Source organism: Salminus brasiliensis, chromosome 8 (assembly GCF_030463535.1).
Source record: "Salminus brasiliensis chromosome 8, fSalBra1.hap2, whole genome shotgun sequence".
Taxonomy (NCBI): Eukaryota; Metazoa; Chordata; class Actinopteri; order Characiformes; family Bryconidae; genus Salminus; species Salminus brasiliensis.
Genome location: NC_132885.1, coordinates 22,562,784 through 22,579,159, shown reverse-complemented (window position 1 = coordinate 22,579,159; position 16,376 = coordinate 22,562,784). Strand labels below are relative to the sequence as shown.

Here is a 16,376-nt window from a genome sequence, read left to right as displayed (position 1 = left end):
AAATGACCTTAAGGTCTCAATGCACTATTTCAATGTGTTGGTTTGTAGCCGATTAGACAATAATAGACAATTTGCATTTGTACAGTTTGTCAAGCTAATGTGTTTTACAAGCTTTCTAAATAGCTTTTATTATTTTAATTAATATAAATGTATTTATTAAATTACAAAATTGTTTTAACTATTTCATACAGCAAAACATTAAAGATAAAACAATACCTCTAGGAGCCCATGTCTGCTAATTGTTGGGACAAGGCTAGAGGAGTCAGCTTTAAGTCATAAAGCTTTGAAATTTGCATCATCTGACCTTTCTAACGATGATTGTGAACAAGCCATAGCCCTAACAAACTAATTCAACTCTGAGACCTTGGTAAAAGATACCTGAACTTATGCATGGCACTGCCATTCCGAGTCACACTCAATCACTTCAATGTTGAGCACTATTTTCTTGTTGTCTGACATTTCCTAGTAACAGTAAATGTTCATAATTCAGTGAGGATATTAATCTGTGCCCTTACGTGAGGTTCAGCTGATTGTTCTCTCAACACAAGAAGACCAACACCCCCATCCACCAATCTCTCTCACACACAACACTTACTGTAGGGTAGAGAAAGCAAGAGAAAATATATTCTATATCAGTAAAATAAAAAAGCAAGCAGAATTTGAACAAACAAAGCTGCTTATAAATGAAGATTTACAGTCAGTGTGCAGCAGTACAACAGAATTGAACCCATCTGTGGCAGGGAGCAAACACACATAGTCACTAGTGAAAAGGAGGAATAAACCACATTCATTATTTGTGTTGTCCTCCACCTTTAACCCATCTGTGCAGTAAACACACAGTAACAAAGCGGCTGCTTGCTCTAGCAATGGGGTATAAATAGAAAACATGGCTAATAATTCCTTGCAGTCCAACATGAGAACCCAATTCCCACTGTCAGGCATGCAGGTGCAGTTTTATTTGAGGCTGCTTTGCTGCTTCAGGTCCAGGATGGCTTGCATCTCTGACCAGCCTGTGGGGGTCAGGCTCTTGTGGAGTCTCTGGTATCATTAACAGGGGATGTTTTCTGCCTTTTGCTGACAATGGCATATTACACTCTTGAAAGTCGAGGTAGTTTTGCAGATAGTGTTTGTTTGGCTGGTGCTGGGAAAATGGGCATCAAATGGAGTTTTGATTTTGTCTTTAATGACGTACGCTAAATCTGAGCAGGTCCAACAAGCACATTCTCACATCCTCTTGATATTTGCATCTTTCATTGGAATCCAAGATCTCTCGGCCAAGGCCCAGCTAGATGTTGATGATCCTATAGGTAGTGGTATGTCAAGTACCAACTTTGCAAATAGGCCTTGTTTTGTAAAACTTATCAATTGCTTCTGTCAGACAAAATATTTGAACACATGCTGAAAAACCACTGTATGCGGGTGGGGGTTGACTTTACATCATGGCAAATCAGATGATGTGTCAAAGTGGTTTGTAACAAATGCTTCTCCGCCAACCATTCATTCATACCAGTCATTAACCGAAACCCGGTCAGCTGTGTAATCTCAGCTGCTGGTGGAGATCCACTCATTGATATTTTAACCTTCACTCTACCCCTGCCCATTGTTGATCAGACAGGCACCAGTGTACTAAGCAGTATCGAATGTTTTGCACCACCTAGTGTTCCAAAAATGTCAGTGTGAGTAGGTGTCAACATCTTTCTAGAAATGCATCTAGCCCTCATACACCCTTATAACACAGTTCACCGCCATTAGCAGCAGTATAGAGTATAGAATAGCAGTATGTGGTTTGAGGCCTCCATTTATAAAAGCAATAAAAAGGGGATCGTTCAAGGGGGGCTTCACTTAGTGTTCCTCAAGTGAAGTTCAGCCTTATTATTTTAAATGTATAATTCATTTATTATTACATTTAATACAAAATGAAATAAGTACATTTGGTACAACAAAATAAATTCATCATAACTTTTAAATATCCCAACTCGTCAGCCTGTTTCTCAAAAAGCAGCGGAAGTCACATGAAATGGTCCTGCAAGTGTTCAGAACTTCAGCACTGCATGGAACCCCTTGTTCCTTTCACCTGCCATAACTGAGGAACATTTATGGTTATCATTAATCACACATCAACAGCCAAAGCATGATCATAAAACCATAAATCACAGGAATCAAACACGCAGAAACTGAGTGACCATGTGTCTGATGAGTTCTGAATCCATATGTCAGTGAAAAAAAGGTTGAACCAGTACATCTGCTTTACAGCAGTTAATCTGTGTTGATCAGGCCTCGGGTTCATGCTGATAATACCAGTATGTGTGCTGGTTACCTTTTAGAGTGCTAATGATGAAGCTAGTCTCTTCAGTGAAATTCTGCACCATCTGAAAAAGGGCAAGTGCAGTATACTGGTATTGCAAGATGTGAACAACAGCAAACTAAACGACAAGGAATTTTTATTAGCTATGTATTCTAGAGATAATTTCTAACATCTGTGTGCCTGGATTACAGCACTCTGGGGATTATTGATTATTACTTGTGCTTTTGAGCACAAACAGAGGCAGGTGTGACAAGATCAACTAACAACATTCATCCACTGGATAAATGGGTGGCAATATTAGATCATTTGTCCTAAGAATGGACTATCAATTCTTACGAATGCCCCCTTCCCCACCCCCACACGCCCAAACTGCACATTATGCAAGACAACTTATTAATTTATTGCCTAACAAAGTGTCTTGCATCAGACAAATTGGGCAAACAGTATATATTCATATTGTTATTATATTTTTTTTATATATTATTTATATATTATATAATACATGCAATCAAATCCTCACACAGCAATGCTCCAAAATCTAGCAGAAAGCCTTCAGTAGACAGTAGAGACAGTTACTCTGACAAAAGCAGGATAAACATAATATAACTGTAATCTCTCTGATTTCTGTGGAAACAATGAATGAATGAGCAGGTGTCCCAATACTTTTGGCACAGCCTGGTTTGAAGGTGGAACGTCCTGACTACAAAAGTCTCAAACAACATCTCTTTGCACCTTTACCTCATCTGAAACCAGTATGTGTATCCCGGTTGGTCTTTGCCTGTAGACATGGCAGATCTGCTGTGCAGGAACACTACAGAGGTTGGCTATCTTCTCAGTGAGTTCAAGCAGAGTCAAGTCCTCCAAGTGGAGGGCATGGTACACTGTGGACAAATAAGATCAGAGGAAAGCATGAAGAACATGGAGAGACACCATCTAAATGTTATATACCCACACGGGACTGTTCTTTTACCTTCATCACCCCCTGGTTTGTTGTGTGGCTGATTCCTGCTGTTCTGCTGGGAGACGTACATAGTGAGGCGTGGTTGTATACACCTGAGGAAAATCGCAGCTCTCAGGTGAAGCAGTTGGATGAAGGGCAACAACCAGCACACAGGACAATGCTTTCTTAAAGGTGTATTTGAGTAATGTATGGTAGTTAAATAAGTCGCCTCACCTCCCTTTAATGTTGTTAAACAGGCGGATTCCATCAGCAGGACCACAAATCTGAATGAAGTCATCTCGGCTCATCTTCAGCAAATCAGCACCTGCAAAGACACCCGAATGCGGCAATCAAATCTCTACACAGGACATTAAAAGCTGGAGAGCAAGCATAAGAAAAGAATACAAAAGCTGTGGCATGATCTTAAGGAAACTTACCTGAGGATCTGGAGAAGAGCCTACAGAAAGGAGAGAACCTGTTCCTATGGAGCCACTCCTGTGTTTCCTCAGGGGAGAACGTTGGCAGGAGCGGCTACATGGCAAAAAGAAGAAGAGTCCGTGTAATTAGGGCAGCAGCCACTGACTTTAAATATAAGCCTATAAAGATAAGAAAACATGGTATTAATATTATTATTGTTAAGCATCTGCTAACTTACATCTGAGTAGCTGGTAGGGAGTAGCTCCCCCTGCTGGTATGGAGAGCAGTGTCTGAATGTAAATGGCAGGGTGAGTTTAGTTGTGATTGTTTTCCATGATACAACATTACTGTATGATTATAGTGATATTACTCATATGAATACAACACTGCCCTTCAAAAGTGTTGAGGTGCAATGATTTTCATGTGCTTTTATTTAAGTAGAGAAAATAGTTCTCAGCATGAAAAATGAGGTGCAAACACCCCCATATGAGGATGGCTAGTGATGAAAGAGGCTTACCCGTCTGTGAAGCTGTAAGAGGTGTTACAGCTGTGGCACACAGGTGATGGAGTGTTGCTCTTGCTGTTGATGGATGGACTATCAGGCCAAGGAGAGCACTGAGGAGGAGAGAGAAACTGTGCACTACTGAGCTACTGATCAGACAAACTGGAGTAATGTAGAGAAAGATTAGGGCAGGGGTCTAATTCTCAAATAACTGTCTGTGTTGATGTATTTGAAGGGCCTGGGAGATGTTTTACCTCTGTGAGTATGGTGGTTTCATAGGACGGCTGATACTTGTCTCTGTCTTGGGGACTCTTTTTCGCAGTCCTCTCCCTGTCTGTCTTCAGTTTGCGATCTGCTCCCCTTGGCTGGATGACAGGTTTTATTTAATGAAAACAGTGTCTGCTGTGATAATTACGACATTTCAAACCCACACAGCATTAGTGCAGTACTGAGTGAATGATATCATCTAAACACCATGCAACCATACGGATGTATTTACCTTAAAGACTTTAATTTGGCAGCTGGAAGAGTGCACATGCTCCAGATAGTCTCCATGCTCATTCTGCATGAACGTATCTACTTGGATACGGAAGGGAACTCCTTTCTCTCCACCATGTTTCCTGGCTGTGAACTCTGTGCTGATGCAGTTTACCTAGAAACAGAAGATCACATGCTTCTTCACAGGAAAGCAAATGTCAAACCAGGCCTTATGTTTGCCACATAAGTGAATGACTGGGTGAAACGACCAGTAGAAACAGTAGGAGAACTACCTGAATGAATACTGAGGCATTTTTGACAGGGTCCCAGAGGAACTCAATGGTGTTGAGCTGCAGCGGGTGTGCATGAGGCTCTTCTATGCCCACTGAGAGGGCAACATCTTAATAAAAGAAAGAAAATTTAGTAAGGTCTTTGAGGTTGATGATGTAAGCACATTTTAATGTGTGTATAGTACCTTTTGTATGTAGAGTAATGTTGTCCCTATTTAATGTCCCTGGTAAATGTGTAAGGAGTAGCAAAAACATGTTAGAATCATGTTAGGATTCAGTGATTGGCCTGAACTGTTTCTAAAGGTGTCGAGCTTTCTTACTCCTGCAAATGTAGAGTTTAATTGAGCCTTCAGTTCAAGTTGGGTTCTTGCTTCCCCATGTCTGCTTCACACTCTGATACTGCTCAACATTCTCTCCTCTCCATAAAATCCTCTCAGAACTAACTCTCTCTTTTTACCTTCTCCGAGTAAAATGGCCACCCAGCCCGACCTGCTGGAAGATTGCCCGCTGAGGTCCACTCTACTTACATCCTCCTGCATACCAACTGCCACCTACCAATCCGACCATCAGACCCCCCACCCACCACCACCCATAGCAGACCAGCGGCACACCCTCCTACCACTGCTACCTGTTTATGTTAAATGTTATGTTAAAACCTAAATGGACTCGTAACTATCTGCCACTTTTAATACCACCATTATTAACTATATATCTGTTGTATCTGGTTTGGTCATTTTTATCATTAATGTTTAAATAGTTCTGATCAGAGGAGGATGGGTCGGGTCCCCCTTGTGAGTCTTGGTTCCTCCCAAGGTTTCTTCCTTCAGCTCTGAGGGAGTTTTTCCATGGCGCTGTCGCCGTTGGCATGCTCACTTGGGGGTCTTTGATCCTTCATGTCTTATGTTATTTCTTTTTTGTCTCTGTCTTTTACTAATTACTAATTATGTAAAGCTGCTTTGTGACGACAACAGTTATAAAAAGCTATACAAATAAATCTGACTTGACTTGACTTGCTTTAGACTAAACAGATTCCACTATTTTACACTCTGTTGTGAGCAAAATCATGCAGAAACAGAACCCATTTACACCTGGTCACTTCATGCATCTTGAGTATCAGGATTGTACAGTATCTAGACCAGGCCAAGCCACATAAAAATGCAAGCATAAACACACCCAAGCTGCATTTTGACCAGACACAAATCCGATCACTCAATCAAACCTCTTCAGGAGGTGATCTGAGACACATTGAAGCCACATATTATAGCAGTGTAAACTCATCGTTCTCTTCAACACACATTCAACAACCAAAAACCCTCCCAGTACAACCGAAACACCAATTGCAGCGCAACGAGCAAATTTGCATATCCCATCCCACACAGCAATTGGATTCCAGTCTGACTAACCAGACATAACTCCCAAATGTAAATGCATGTGACTAAAATCCCATCAGGATACATTCCAGATACTAGTCAGATTAAGTGACCAGGTGTAAACGGGGTCTATTTGTCCAAAAGTATCCAGACATCCCTTCTAACTGATGTACTCTGCTCCTGACATGCAGATCTAACCATGTCTGAAATTAAGAGAGTGTGTACAGAAAACCCACCAACATCAAGAATCCTGTCTCCTGGCCGGTTCCACCTCCATTTCTCCAGCTGCACACGCTCAACATACTGAAGGCGCCGGTCATGAAATACCACACGCACAATGCTCTGAAAGCAGGCAGACTAGTATTAAAACAGAGCTCAGGGTTTCTATATGGCTGATACTGATTTCAAACCCCATTTTCCCACTGGAGAACACACCCTAACAGACAATTCTGGAAATTGGGAATATTAGAGAAGACAGGATTCCTGTATCTGATATCTAGGCCCTCTTCCCATGGTTTGTGCTTATCACGACATTTTGGTTTTCTAATCCCTTCATTACACGATCATGTCCACTTCGGTGTTACGTAAAATCGTATAATTTATTTATATTTTGTACAATATTGTGTATTTTTTCTGCTGCTGATCCAGCAACTGATTATTATTTTGCTGATGATTACATCTTAGGATCAACACACACTGACACACCACCACCACTGCATGTCAGTATCACTGCAGTGCTGAGAATGACCCACCACCTGAATAATACCTGCTCTGTGGTGGTCCTGTTGGCCCCTGACCATTAAAGAACAGGGTGAAAGGAGGCTAACAAAGCATGCAGGGAAACAGATGGACCACACTCTGTAATTATAGAACTACAGAGTTCTAAGTGGAGCTGATTTAAATAAACCAGGGATGGTCATAATATTCTGATATGACCGTAAATTTTAGAGCAGACAATCTATTTGGACTGCTGCTAATGAGCTTCTTTAATAAGTACATGGGGTTCAAGATGAACTGAGACTACTGAAATGCCTCAAATGATAGCAGAGTGGAAAGAGAAGGTACAAATAGTCACCTGTGTATTGATAAGCAGAGGGATCAATACCAACAAATACAACAAAGTCATATTAGGCCTGAAGTGAAAGCTCACAGGAACAATACATTTAACCTACCTTTACACATGTGCTACTCGTGTGTGCACACTCCCCTACTTTTCTGTCAAGCATGCGGATTTCATAAAACTGACCTGCATTCAAACAGACCTGATTACAGACAGATCTTCAGTCACCCAGCCAGAAACATGTGAACACAGCAGAAAGTATACTTAGTAAGCTTGAACATCACCTCTTGGTTTTTGCTAAATTAAGGTGGTCATCTCTTCCAAAATCACTGCCTACAAGTTACTGAAAAACATTTGTTTCCTTAATAAGTAGAAATCACTACTGACATCAACACTGTTAATGAAATAAAATGAACTTCAGCACTATGTATATACCTGTGAATGTATTCAGTTAAGACTTAAGACAATCTGCATTTTCTTTTTAACGTAAAGCATTTTTATGCCTGCAGTTTGACCATAGGCTAAAGGGCAGTTCATAATTGTTTCCTGTACAATAATAAAACACATCTGACTGGAGAGTACACTGAATAATAATATGATATATGTGGTGAACATTAAAAGGACAGTGGAGCATGCGCAGACGTGGGCAGATTAAGAAGAGGACGTCTGAATGCTTATCACAACTTTTACCAGCTTTCAGATCACAATGTGTTTTGAATGAAATAATATACAGTAATAATAACCATCAACCCAAACACAAATCACATACAGTCATAACAGCTTGCAGTCGTGAATTCAAGCAAGCTGTCAAGCAGTTCAAAGAGAAGTGAAATGAACGCAGAAATACAGTCAGATCCATCACTTGTCCTGGATGCTCTTACGTTAGTCATAGGATGCACTGCAATGTAGTTTGTTGCAGAAATATGGGAGTCATATTGCAGAAATAATAAAATCAGCCTGGTCAAAATGACCATGAAAGAGAAAAAACTCATTTGATGGTGTGTTCCTCAGTAATTACTAGTCTGATTCAGTTAAAGCATAGCTTTAAACTAACAGAGGAACTGTAGATACCTTGGTTTAGGTAAGTAAGAGTTTCATCATGAAGTTTGGCTGCAGGGGACGTGGCTGCACAGAGAACATGCTGAAAGGGGGCCAAGTGGCCCGCAAGTGGGCGCTGCCCGACTTCATGCTTCATAAAGGATGCAAGGGCTTCCCTGAAGGACATGGAGGAAAGAAGAAGAATAAGCCCTGTACTCTGCCTATGGCTAACGGAAGTGTGTTAAAACGCGTTAATCATCTAATTGGATTAAGATACCATTAGACCTGTCCCTTACAAAATCACTTTCTTTTGAGAGGCCACTGGAGACACTCAGCTTTGACATTAGGGCAGTGGTGGCTCAGCGGTTAGAGCTCCAGCCTATTGATGACAGGGTTGTGGGTTCGATACCGGCCTCTGCAATCTGCCACTGTTGGGTCCTTCAGCAAGGCCCTTTATCCTCTCTGCTCACTGCCTCTAGTTCACTTGTGTGTGTTCATTACCATAGACGGGTAAAATGCGGAAGACACAGTACAGTCACAGATCCTTTACCTTACCTTTTTAATAAAACAAATTCAATTAAATCTGCAGTACAGTGCCGATGTTTTAGGCGTCTAAGCACATGATTTAAAACCATTTCTCTCGGCCATCTAAAGTTTTTACTTCTAAAACTCCAGATCTCATTAGAGCTCATGTATAAACATAAACACAGTACGAATTTCTCATTTTGAAGAGAGTAGCTGAGATCTTGTGAGCTAGTAAGAAGAACAAAGCTTGGTTCCAAGTTTCTCCTGAATGTCCTCATCAGCCAGAATGTGGAATTTCGTGATTTAACCTGATTTAACACCATTAACCACTGATTTACCAAACCAGGTGTTGGATGATAATTATAAGTAATAGAAGATTTCTATGAGGAGCTTTGGAGATGTTTTAATGAACACAGTGATGTAAAACCATGACTTTGAATAGTAATGTTATTTGCATTTATTCTAATATTAGTGTTTTATGAGCAAATAAACACTTACTGTCCAGATAAGGAGCTCTTCCTTTTTTTAAACAGCACTGTCCAGATAAGGAGCTTTTTGTATAGTACTGTAGGCCTATATTAAATATAGTTGAACTTTAATTTGTATGTAACCGATTCTATGCACTTTACCTCTATACCCAACCCTAACCCTAACCACAACTTTAATCCAAAACCTAATACTAATCCACCCACTCCAATTGAATAAATATTGTAAATATCTGTTTGAGCATCTGTTGGTATTCTAGTTTACAAACAATCTACAGTAATCCATCCTAAATAATCTATGTATTGTCGCTGTGGAATTTATTTTTAAGCCAAAAATGTTCTTAGCTCTGAATGGAAGTCAGTGTAAAATAAAAGTTTACAAATGGAGATACATGGTTTTCATTGGACAGCAGCTGTCCGGGAGTTACTTTAACACCTGTGTAGTGTGAATTTACTAGATTCTTACAGCAATTCTACAGATTCTGTAGTTTTCCTAGAAATCACATGATAACTCAGCAGTCTACATTTTAAACTATCGAGCTTTTTATACCCCAGGTATAAAATCAGGCACCTAGCCATGCTTTCTGCCTTTACCCACGTTATTCTGCAGGCTGCACTTTAGACTAGTCAAATACACACAAGGCATATATGCCCCCCATTTGAATAACGCTGCTCACTCTTACCGTACAAAGCTGCTCTGCCCCCTTTGCTCATAAGTGTCTGGTTGAGAGTGCCAGAGGAGCATGATGACCAGCTCGACGAAGCTGCTGAAGCTCTTCAGCCTTTTTATCCCTGCTGGACATGCAGCTGATTAGCATGCTTCTGTTGACCTTTGAGAAAAGAGCCTGCTGTTTACATCATCACTGTCCACCAGCACGATTTACTACCAAACAACCAACTCCAACACCACAGCACCGGTTCACATAATGAGTCTGTGAGACTAGAGAGACACACTGCTGCTGGATGGTGTTTGATCAGCATTAGCGCTGCCTATACTGAAGAAACCTACAAAAGCAACACTGAGGACAAGAGAAAGTTTCAACCTATAAATCCACCACAGCACTAAGCAGAGGCCATACCCCAACACCAACACACACACATATTATACAGTATCAGGTATGCAGGGTCATGCAAAGGTCTGTACACACTGTATGGACAAAAGTATTGGGGGACAGCTCTTAAAATGTAGGTAAGGTGTTTCATTCAGTCCCATTGCCACAGGTATAAAAGCAGGCGTCTATTCATGCAGTCTGCCTTTACACACATTAGTGAAAGAATGGGGGAGTTTACGGAATTCCAGTGTGGTGCTGTAATAGGATGTCACTCCTAGAACAAGTCAGATGAAGTTTTTATTGGTTTTATTGAAAAGTGGAAGCATTTAAGAACCATAGCCACATAGCAGAGTTACAGGGCTGGGAGTGCTGAGTGCTGAGAAGCATAGTGCACAAAAATAACTAACGATTCTATATCTGGCAGTCTGATGGACAAGTCAGGATCTGGTGAATGCCAGGAGAACGTTACCTGCTTGACTGCACTTTGCCAACAGAAAGGTTTGGTGGAGGAGGGATAATGCAATGGGATCGTTTTTCAGGTGCTGGCCTATGCTTCAACATAGCAAGACATTTTGGACAGTTGTATGCTTCCAAAAGTTTGGGGAAGGTAATTTTTTGTGACTGCCCCAGGGCACAAAACAAGGTTAGGCGAGTTTGGTGTGGAAGAACTTCCCTGGTCCTGACCTCAACCTCATTGAACACCTGGCATGAACTAGAATGAAGATGTGAGCCAGGCTCACTTACTCAACATCAGTGTTGTACCTCTCCCTCTCTCTCACTCACACACATGTAACCAAGTAACCTTAAACATAATGAGCTGAGGTATCTGGTCAGTCATCACTTTCTCTCAAACATGAAAGCTTTTAGTGCCGTTTATCTGATGGGAACAGGTCTGGTGGTCTACCAGGTCTTGCACATCTCATTTTTTAAAAACCTTTTAATACTTTTTAAATTCTATTTTTAGAACTTGTTTTTCCACTTGATATTTGATTGGAAAACCTGTATCTGTATCCTCAAAATGATTTTTATATACACTCATCCCAAAAATACATGTAACTTACAACTGTGGCATCATTTAAAAGGGAAATGAACAGGATAAGATTAATTGCCAAGAAGCATTGGTACAACAAAAAAATAATCTACCAAACAAATTTCCTTACTTTTTGGAGGAAATAAAAAAAAACTAACTTACTGACTGTTTTGACCTGTAAAGAAAGGAAGGCTGGTATCTGACTTTGCACAGTAATGAAGCAACAAATCGATAAATAAACTTTCAGGTTGGTTTATTTCTAGGGCAAACAGATTTAGGTTGCAAATCTATCACAGGTGGCCCTTAAAAAAGAAAGGAGAAAAAAAACACAACTGTACAGCTGTCATGATAAAAGAAATTAAATGTATAAATACAGATATGAGCGATACATGACAAAAAGTTATAACACGTAGAGAACAACTGGAATACTTTTCATGGCCCCCATGTTTCCATGGATTATCGAGACCCCCTGTTGATGGACTTAAAGCTAATACTTGCAGTGTTAAACCTCATAGTTGGCTCCTTTTTAAAATTGGCCCCAGATCAAATGGCCCACACTCGGAATTAGTTCATGGTCATTTAAATCAAGAAAAGCTGGATACTAACAAGGCACGCACACAGTGTACCTTTGTTAAAGCCACATGCCCCAATATGTGGTATTGCATGGAAACTAGGGTGCTTTCAGCCCCTGCTCTCAGGTTTTCTCATGGTCTATATATGGAGAAACAGACGCGTGAAAGTTTGGTCGTATCGTTGAGCCCTGTGTTGATTTTTTTGTACTCGGCTGCCTACTCTCACTGGGTGGGGGCAAAACAATAATACTGTATTTACAGACTGACCACACTACTGGGGAGGCGAGTTCTCTAAAACAGCAACGACAAGGCCAGTCACTGCAGCGCAAGATGGTCCAAAGTTCCAAAACATGCAGGCTATTTGCTAACGTGCAAAAGAGTGCAAAACCCAAAGTTTTTTTGCTCTTCTCTGTGACGACTGCAAAGCAATGATTGAAGTGTATGTACAAAAAGCATCTGACAGCCAAACGCTGCAGAAGGAAAGGTGAGAAGTTCAGACATTTGACAATGTGACATTGTTATTTTGTGGTCATTTACTTTATGAGCCAATGTTGAGGGATTTTTCTTGGAGCCACAGACACAGGCACTGCATCTACAGGCCCCTTTTCACATTTCAGTCAGAGCACACGCTCATAACAAACAGTCGGAGTGGTCAAACCATACTATGAGTAAAGAGAATGTAAGGCATGGTAGTGTTTGAAGTTTCCGCCACTGTGGAATATTCATTAGGGTTTTGGACTTGGTTCAGCAGTTTGTGAAAACGTGATTCAGGGATTAGAAAGAATGAAAACAACAAAGATTCATTCAGTGTTTCAGACTTCACTGCTTGTCAAGTTTTGCTTGGCACCTGTGAAAAAACTGCGTGCCTTGCATTCATTTAATTTGACTCATGGCTCAAAAAACCCTTTCCCCCCCTTTCCAACCTTCTTAACTTCCTCACTGAGCGCAAATTACATTTCAGATTGTCATCGTGTTTAAATCAAATGGGGCTTCTTAAAAATCTCTGTTTATATAATGAGCAGTTCACCCAGGATTTTGCTGCGTTCCTTGCATCAACGATTGTATTCACGGTTTAAGGTTATATAGTATATGGACACTGCCTTGCAAAAACCTCACATCTCCATAATTGCCACTTTTCACTTTTTTTGACCTAATGTGAACCTGGCCGGTGTTCTTCACATTGAATTAAAACGGATCAATAGAAACGCTCCAAAACGACAAATATTGAAAGGCAATTTCCTGTAAAGTTGCCATGTTGGAGATACAAGGTTTTCACATGTAATACACTAAATGCATCCCACATCAGTAGCAGCTAATAGCTCATCACAAGTGTCTGTTACTAACTTTGACTTCAATGACTGGCAGGGATGTGTGAATGTGCCACTGACTGACTTCAGCAGGACAGAACTTTAGCCACTTCACTGTAATTTGCTCCACCCGTCACATGGAGCTTACAATGCAATTAAATAATTAAGTCTGACTGTTGGCTGTAATTCGGAAACTGTAGTGTTTTCATGCTATTTGTTAGCTGTAAAAACACTGTCCAGTAAAGAATTACATTTACAAATCTTGAGCCGTTTACTGCAGACGATTTGTGTGAATTTGGTGAACGGAAAAGCAAAATCCCAGGTTGACTGAGGAACATACTTCATTCAGTAGTCTGTCCTTGTTCGCTCATGTGACTTCATGCCACCATATCTGGGCATAATTTACCATAGAAACTTAAAAGCTATTTGACACTTTTATAAAATAAAACAACTTAATACAAATCAATAGACTTTAAAACAACCTTCAATGATGAACACAAAACATACAATTTAAAGATAAAACCTCTCCCACTATATTTTCTGTGTTGTAAGGTGTGCAGATCTGGTGGCAGGTCATTCTGATACAAATGGAAATAAAGTTCTACATTTAGTCCTACTTTTTTTTCTTTCCTTTTTTTGGTTGTCATTTTAGCTTCACCTTAAAACGGCTCTCTGTCCTTGTTTTTAAATCACATTTTTAAAATCACTCGGCCAGCCAAATGATCCTCTATCACTAACTGAGTTTCAAGTGACGTTATTGGACCTTCACAACTGTGCCCCATTTAAAACGTCCCCAATGGTCTTGTAAAACTTCATAAAGCAACAAATAAACAATGTAAGTATTGCAAACACTATAGATTTGAAAAAGACCACATTATTAACTTTAAATATCAAGTCTTAAACCATTTCTTCAGAGATGAAGAAAGTCTATGCTTAAAAAAAAAAAAAATCTAGAAAGTGATGTCAGTCAAGGAAGATCTGATCTCTAGCAACACACTGGAAAAGAAAAGCACATCTCCTCAGTTCAAACCTTCTTTACATTCAGAAAGGAAATAAAGGGAAAAACGAAAAAAAAAAAAAGACTAAAATGGGCTAAATGTCTTTTCTGAAAATATCCAGAAAGACAACAAGAGAAGAAAGAGGAACAAAGAGGTCTGAAGGAGGCACAACTAAGTTCCCATTGGTGACAGCAGGGTACTGATGAACATGGCCCCTCAACTGGGTTAACTGTGGGATGACACATCAGAGGAGCTGCTGCTGTTGCTGTTGGTGGTCTGGGCTCTTTTGATGTACAGGTTCAGCAGCTTCATCTGAGGAGAGAGCATCAAACAGTGCTGTGAATCTGGCATATTTTAACAATGACATGGCCACAATGATGGTAAAGACTCGACACTGACAGACAAAAAGTAGCATGTCAGTTTTTAGAAATTAATAGCTACAAGACCTAATAGAAGCTCACCAAATGACCAGCTTCACTGTGTATCTAGCTAAAAATTACAGCTACTCAAATGTAACCGTTACTTTGATACTACAGCAGCAAATACTGGAGGGACACTACTGGACATTATTTTAATGGGTAGGATTGACGAAACCTAGTTTTTTTCCTAAATTAGAAATCACAGTGAATAGAAGGGTAGGACCCCCAGAATACTTTTAATTGAGAGAATAAAAATTGCAAATCGACATCAAGATCGAGTGTTGCAATCTTATGCAACTCAAGGTCAAAGGGCATTAAATACAGATTTATTTGACTGCTGTTCCAACACGTAAAAAACAAAGGGAAGAATGATAAAGGGGGTGGCTGGAGAGCAGGAGACTGTACCTTGCTGCCGGTCAGCTGTGCCAGGTGGGGTTTAAGCTCTTCACCGATCACAGAGTAGATGGCCACTAGGCAGAATACACTGGCCTTACGAACGCTACTCTCAGTGTTGTCGTAACCCTGCGGGAAAACAGAACGATAGGCGTAATCACTGACCAAGACATGCACATGTTATGGACACACAGGTCAAAGGAGAATTAAGGGGAAGATGGGATGGCGACATAAGCATAAAGGCAATGTTTCCCCCATTTGAAATTAGGCTAATGTTACAAATACTAAACATTTTTGCCAGTGGATAAATTACATAAAGAGCTGTGGAAACACTACATATTATAGTTTAAGCTTGAGAACGTGGTGGTGATAGTTTGAGAATGGTGGTGATTTATTCTTTTTTGACAATGAAATGAACTGTTGAGTAAGAAAATACTTAATTTGGAGCTGAATTGAATAGTCAGTATTTCACAAAGAGCTACTTGACAAAACAAAATACAAGGGACACACTTGTAAGAGTCCAGGAATGATGTCTGGCAGCAGTTGATGGAGGGATTCCTTGGCTATGCGTTCAATAACTTTAGTTTGCATTTTGATGGCCGCCAAGTTGATGGGGTAATCTGCAGTTTGCACAATGGGACATAGAACCTTGATGCACTGCTCAGGATGGATGGAACCAGCTAGTGTGGAGGCAGACTCTTCAGCAGCCCTCACAACCTGTGTGTACAGCAGAAGAAAGAAATGCATTTAAGTTCTAGTGTAAACATCACCATGTTTACACCAAGTCAATGGTTTCCATCATAGCTCACTCTTTCTCTTTATTTACAAATACACAATGTATATGAATCAGTGAGGCAGTATAGCAGGCACAGATTTCCCCAATAAAATTATTTATTAAATTCATCTGTGGCTATACTTTTTTAAGCTATCTGTGCACCCAAAGTTAAACAATTGAGATTATTAAACCCACTATGCAATTGAGTCTACCACAGTCTACCGCAGTCAATACAAGACTGATTTCAGTGATACCACAGCTATCTGTGGCCAGGAGACCCCAAAAAAGCATAACTGAGCCTCACTTTGTAAGTGGGTAGGATGTAATGGAGGAGACATAGTTAGTGAGTGTAAACCAGAAACAGCTTAACTGGGGAAAAAACCTGGGAAAAATTAAAACAGTATAAAATCCTAAACCTAAA

General features: G+C 40.2%; 2 protein-coding genes across 2 annotated transcripts in view; both read right to left on the bottom strand.

Annotated features, from left to right (window-relative positions):
• Positions 1 to 1,940: 1,940 nt before the first annotated feature.
• tfcp2l1 (transcription factor CP2-like 1) lies at positions 1,941 to 10,154 on the bottom strand. The gene is made up of 15 exons (XM_072686138.1): positions 10,093 to 10,154; positions 8,433 to 8,575; positions 7,474 to 7,547; positions 6,538 to 6,643; positions 4,935 to 5,041; positions 4,664 to 4,816; positions 4,419 to 4,529; positions 4,180 to 4,277; positions 3,901 to 3,952; positions 3,683 to 3,776; positions 3,480 to 3,570; positions 3,276 to 3,358; positions 3,044 to 3,186; positions 2,318 to 2,369; positions 1,941 to 2,074 (listed from the first exon to the last, which is right to left on the bottom strand). Exons 1-15 carry the CDS (start codon positions 10,152 to 10,154, stop codon positions 2,034 to 2,036), a joined length of 1,410 nt encoding a protein of 469 aa, XP_072542239.1. The 3' UTR covers positions 1,941 to 2,033.
• A 1,573-nt stretch (positions 10,155 to 11,727) lies between these two features.
• Positions 11,728 to 16,376, bottom strand: part of clasp1a (cytoplasmic linker associated protein 1a) — a 69,882-nt gene continuing 65,233 nt past the window's right edge. The window contains exons 41-43 of the mRNA XM_072686136.1: positions 15,691 to 15,897; positions 15,193 to 15,309; positions 11,728 to 14,680 (exon numbers count right to left, since the gene is read on the bottom strand). Of these exons, the coding sequence (XP_072542237.1) occupies positions 14,594 to 14,680; positions 15,193 to 15,309; positions 15,691 to 15,897 (411 nt within the window). The 3' untranslated portion in view covers positions 11,728 to 14,593. The remainder of the gene's footprint in view (positions 14,681 to 15,192; positions 15,310 to 15,690; positions 15,898 to 16,376) is intronic.

What these genes read in the sequence shown, in the direction of transcription:
- tfcp2l1 (XM_072686138.1), bottom strand. Translation starts at nt 10,154, where the DNA reads ATGCTCCTCTGGCACTCTCAACCAGACACTTATGAGCAAAGGGGGCAG. An exon ending in TCCCTACCAGCTACTCAGAT is followed by an intron (nt 3,777 to 3,900) that starts GTAAGTTAGCAG and finishes TTTGCCATGTAG; the next exon opens with CCGCTCCTGCCAACGTTCTC. An exon ending in ACATACTGGTTTCAGATGAG is followed by an intron (nt 2,370 to 3,043) that starts GTAAAGGTGCAA and finishes GCCCTTTTTCAG; the next exon opens with ATGGTGCAGAATTTCACTGA.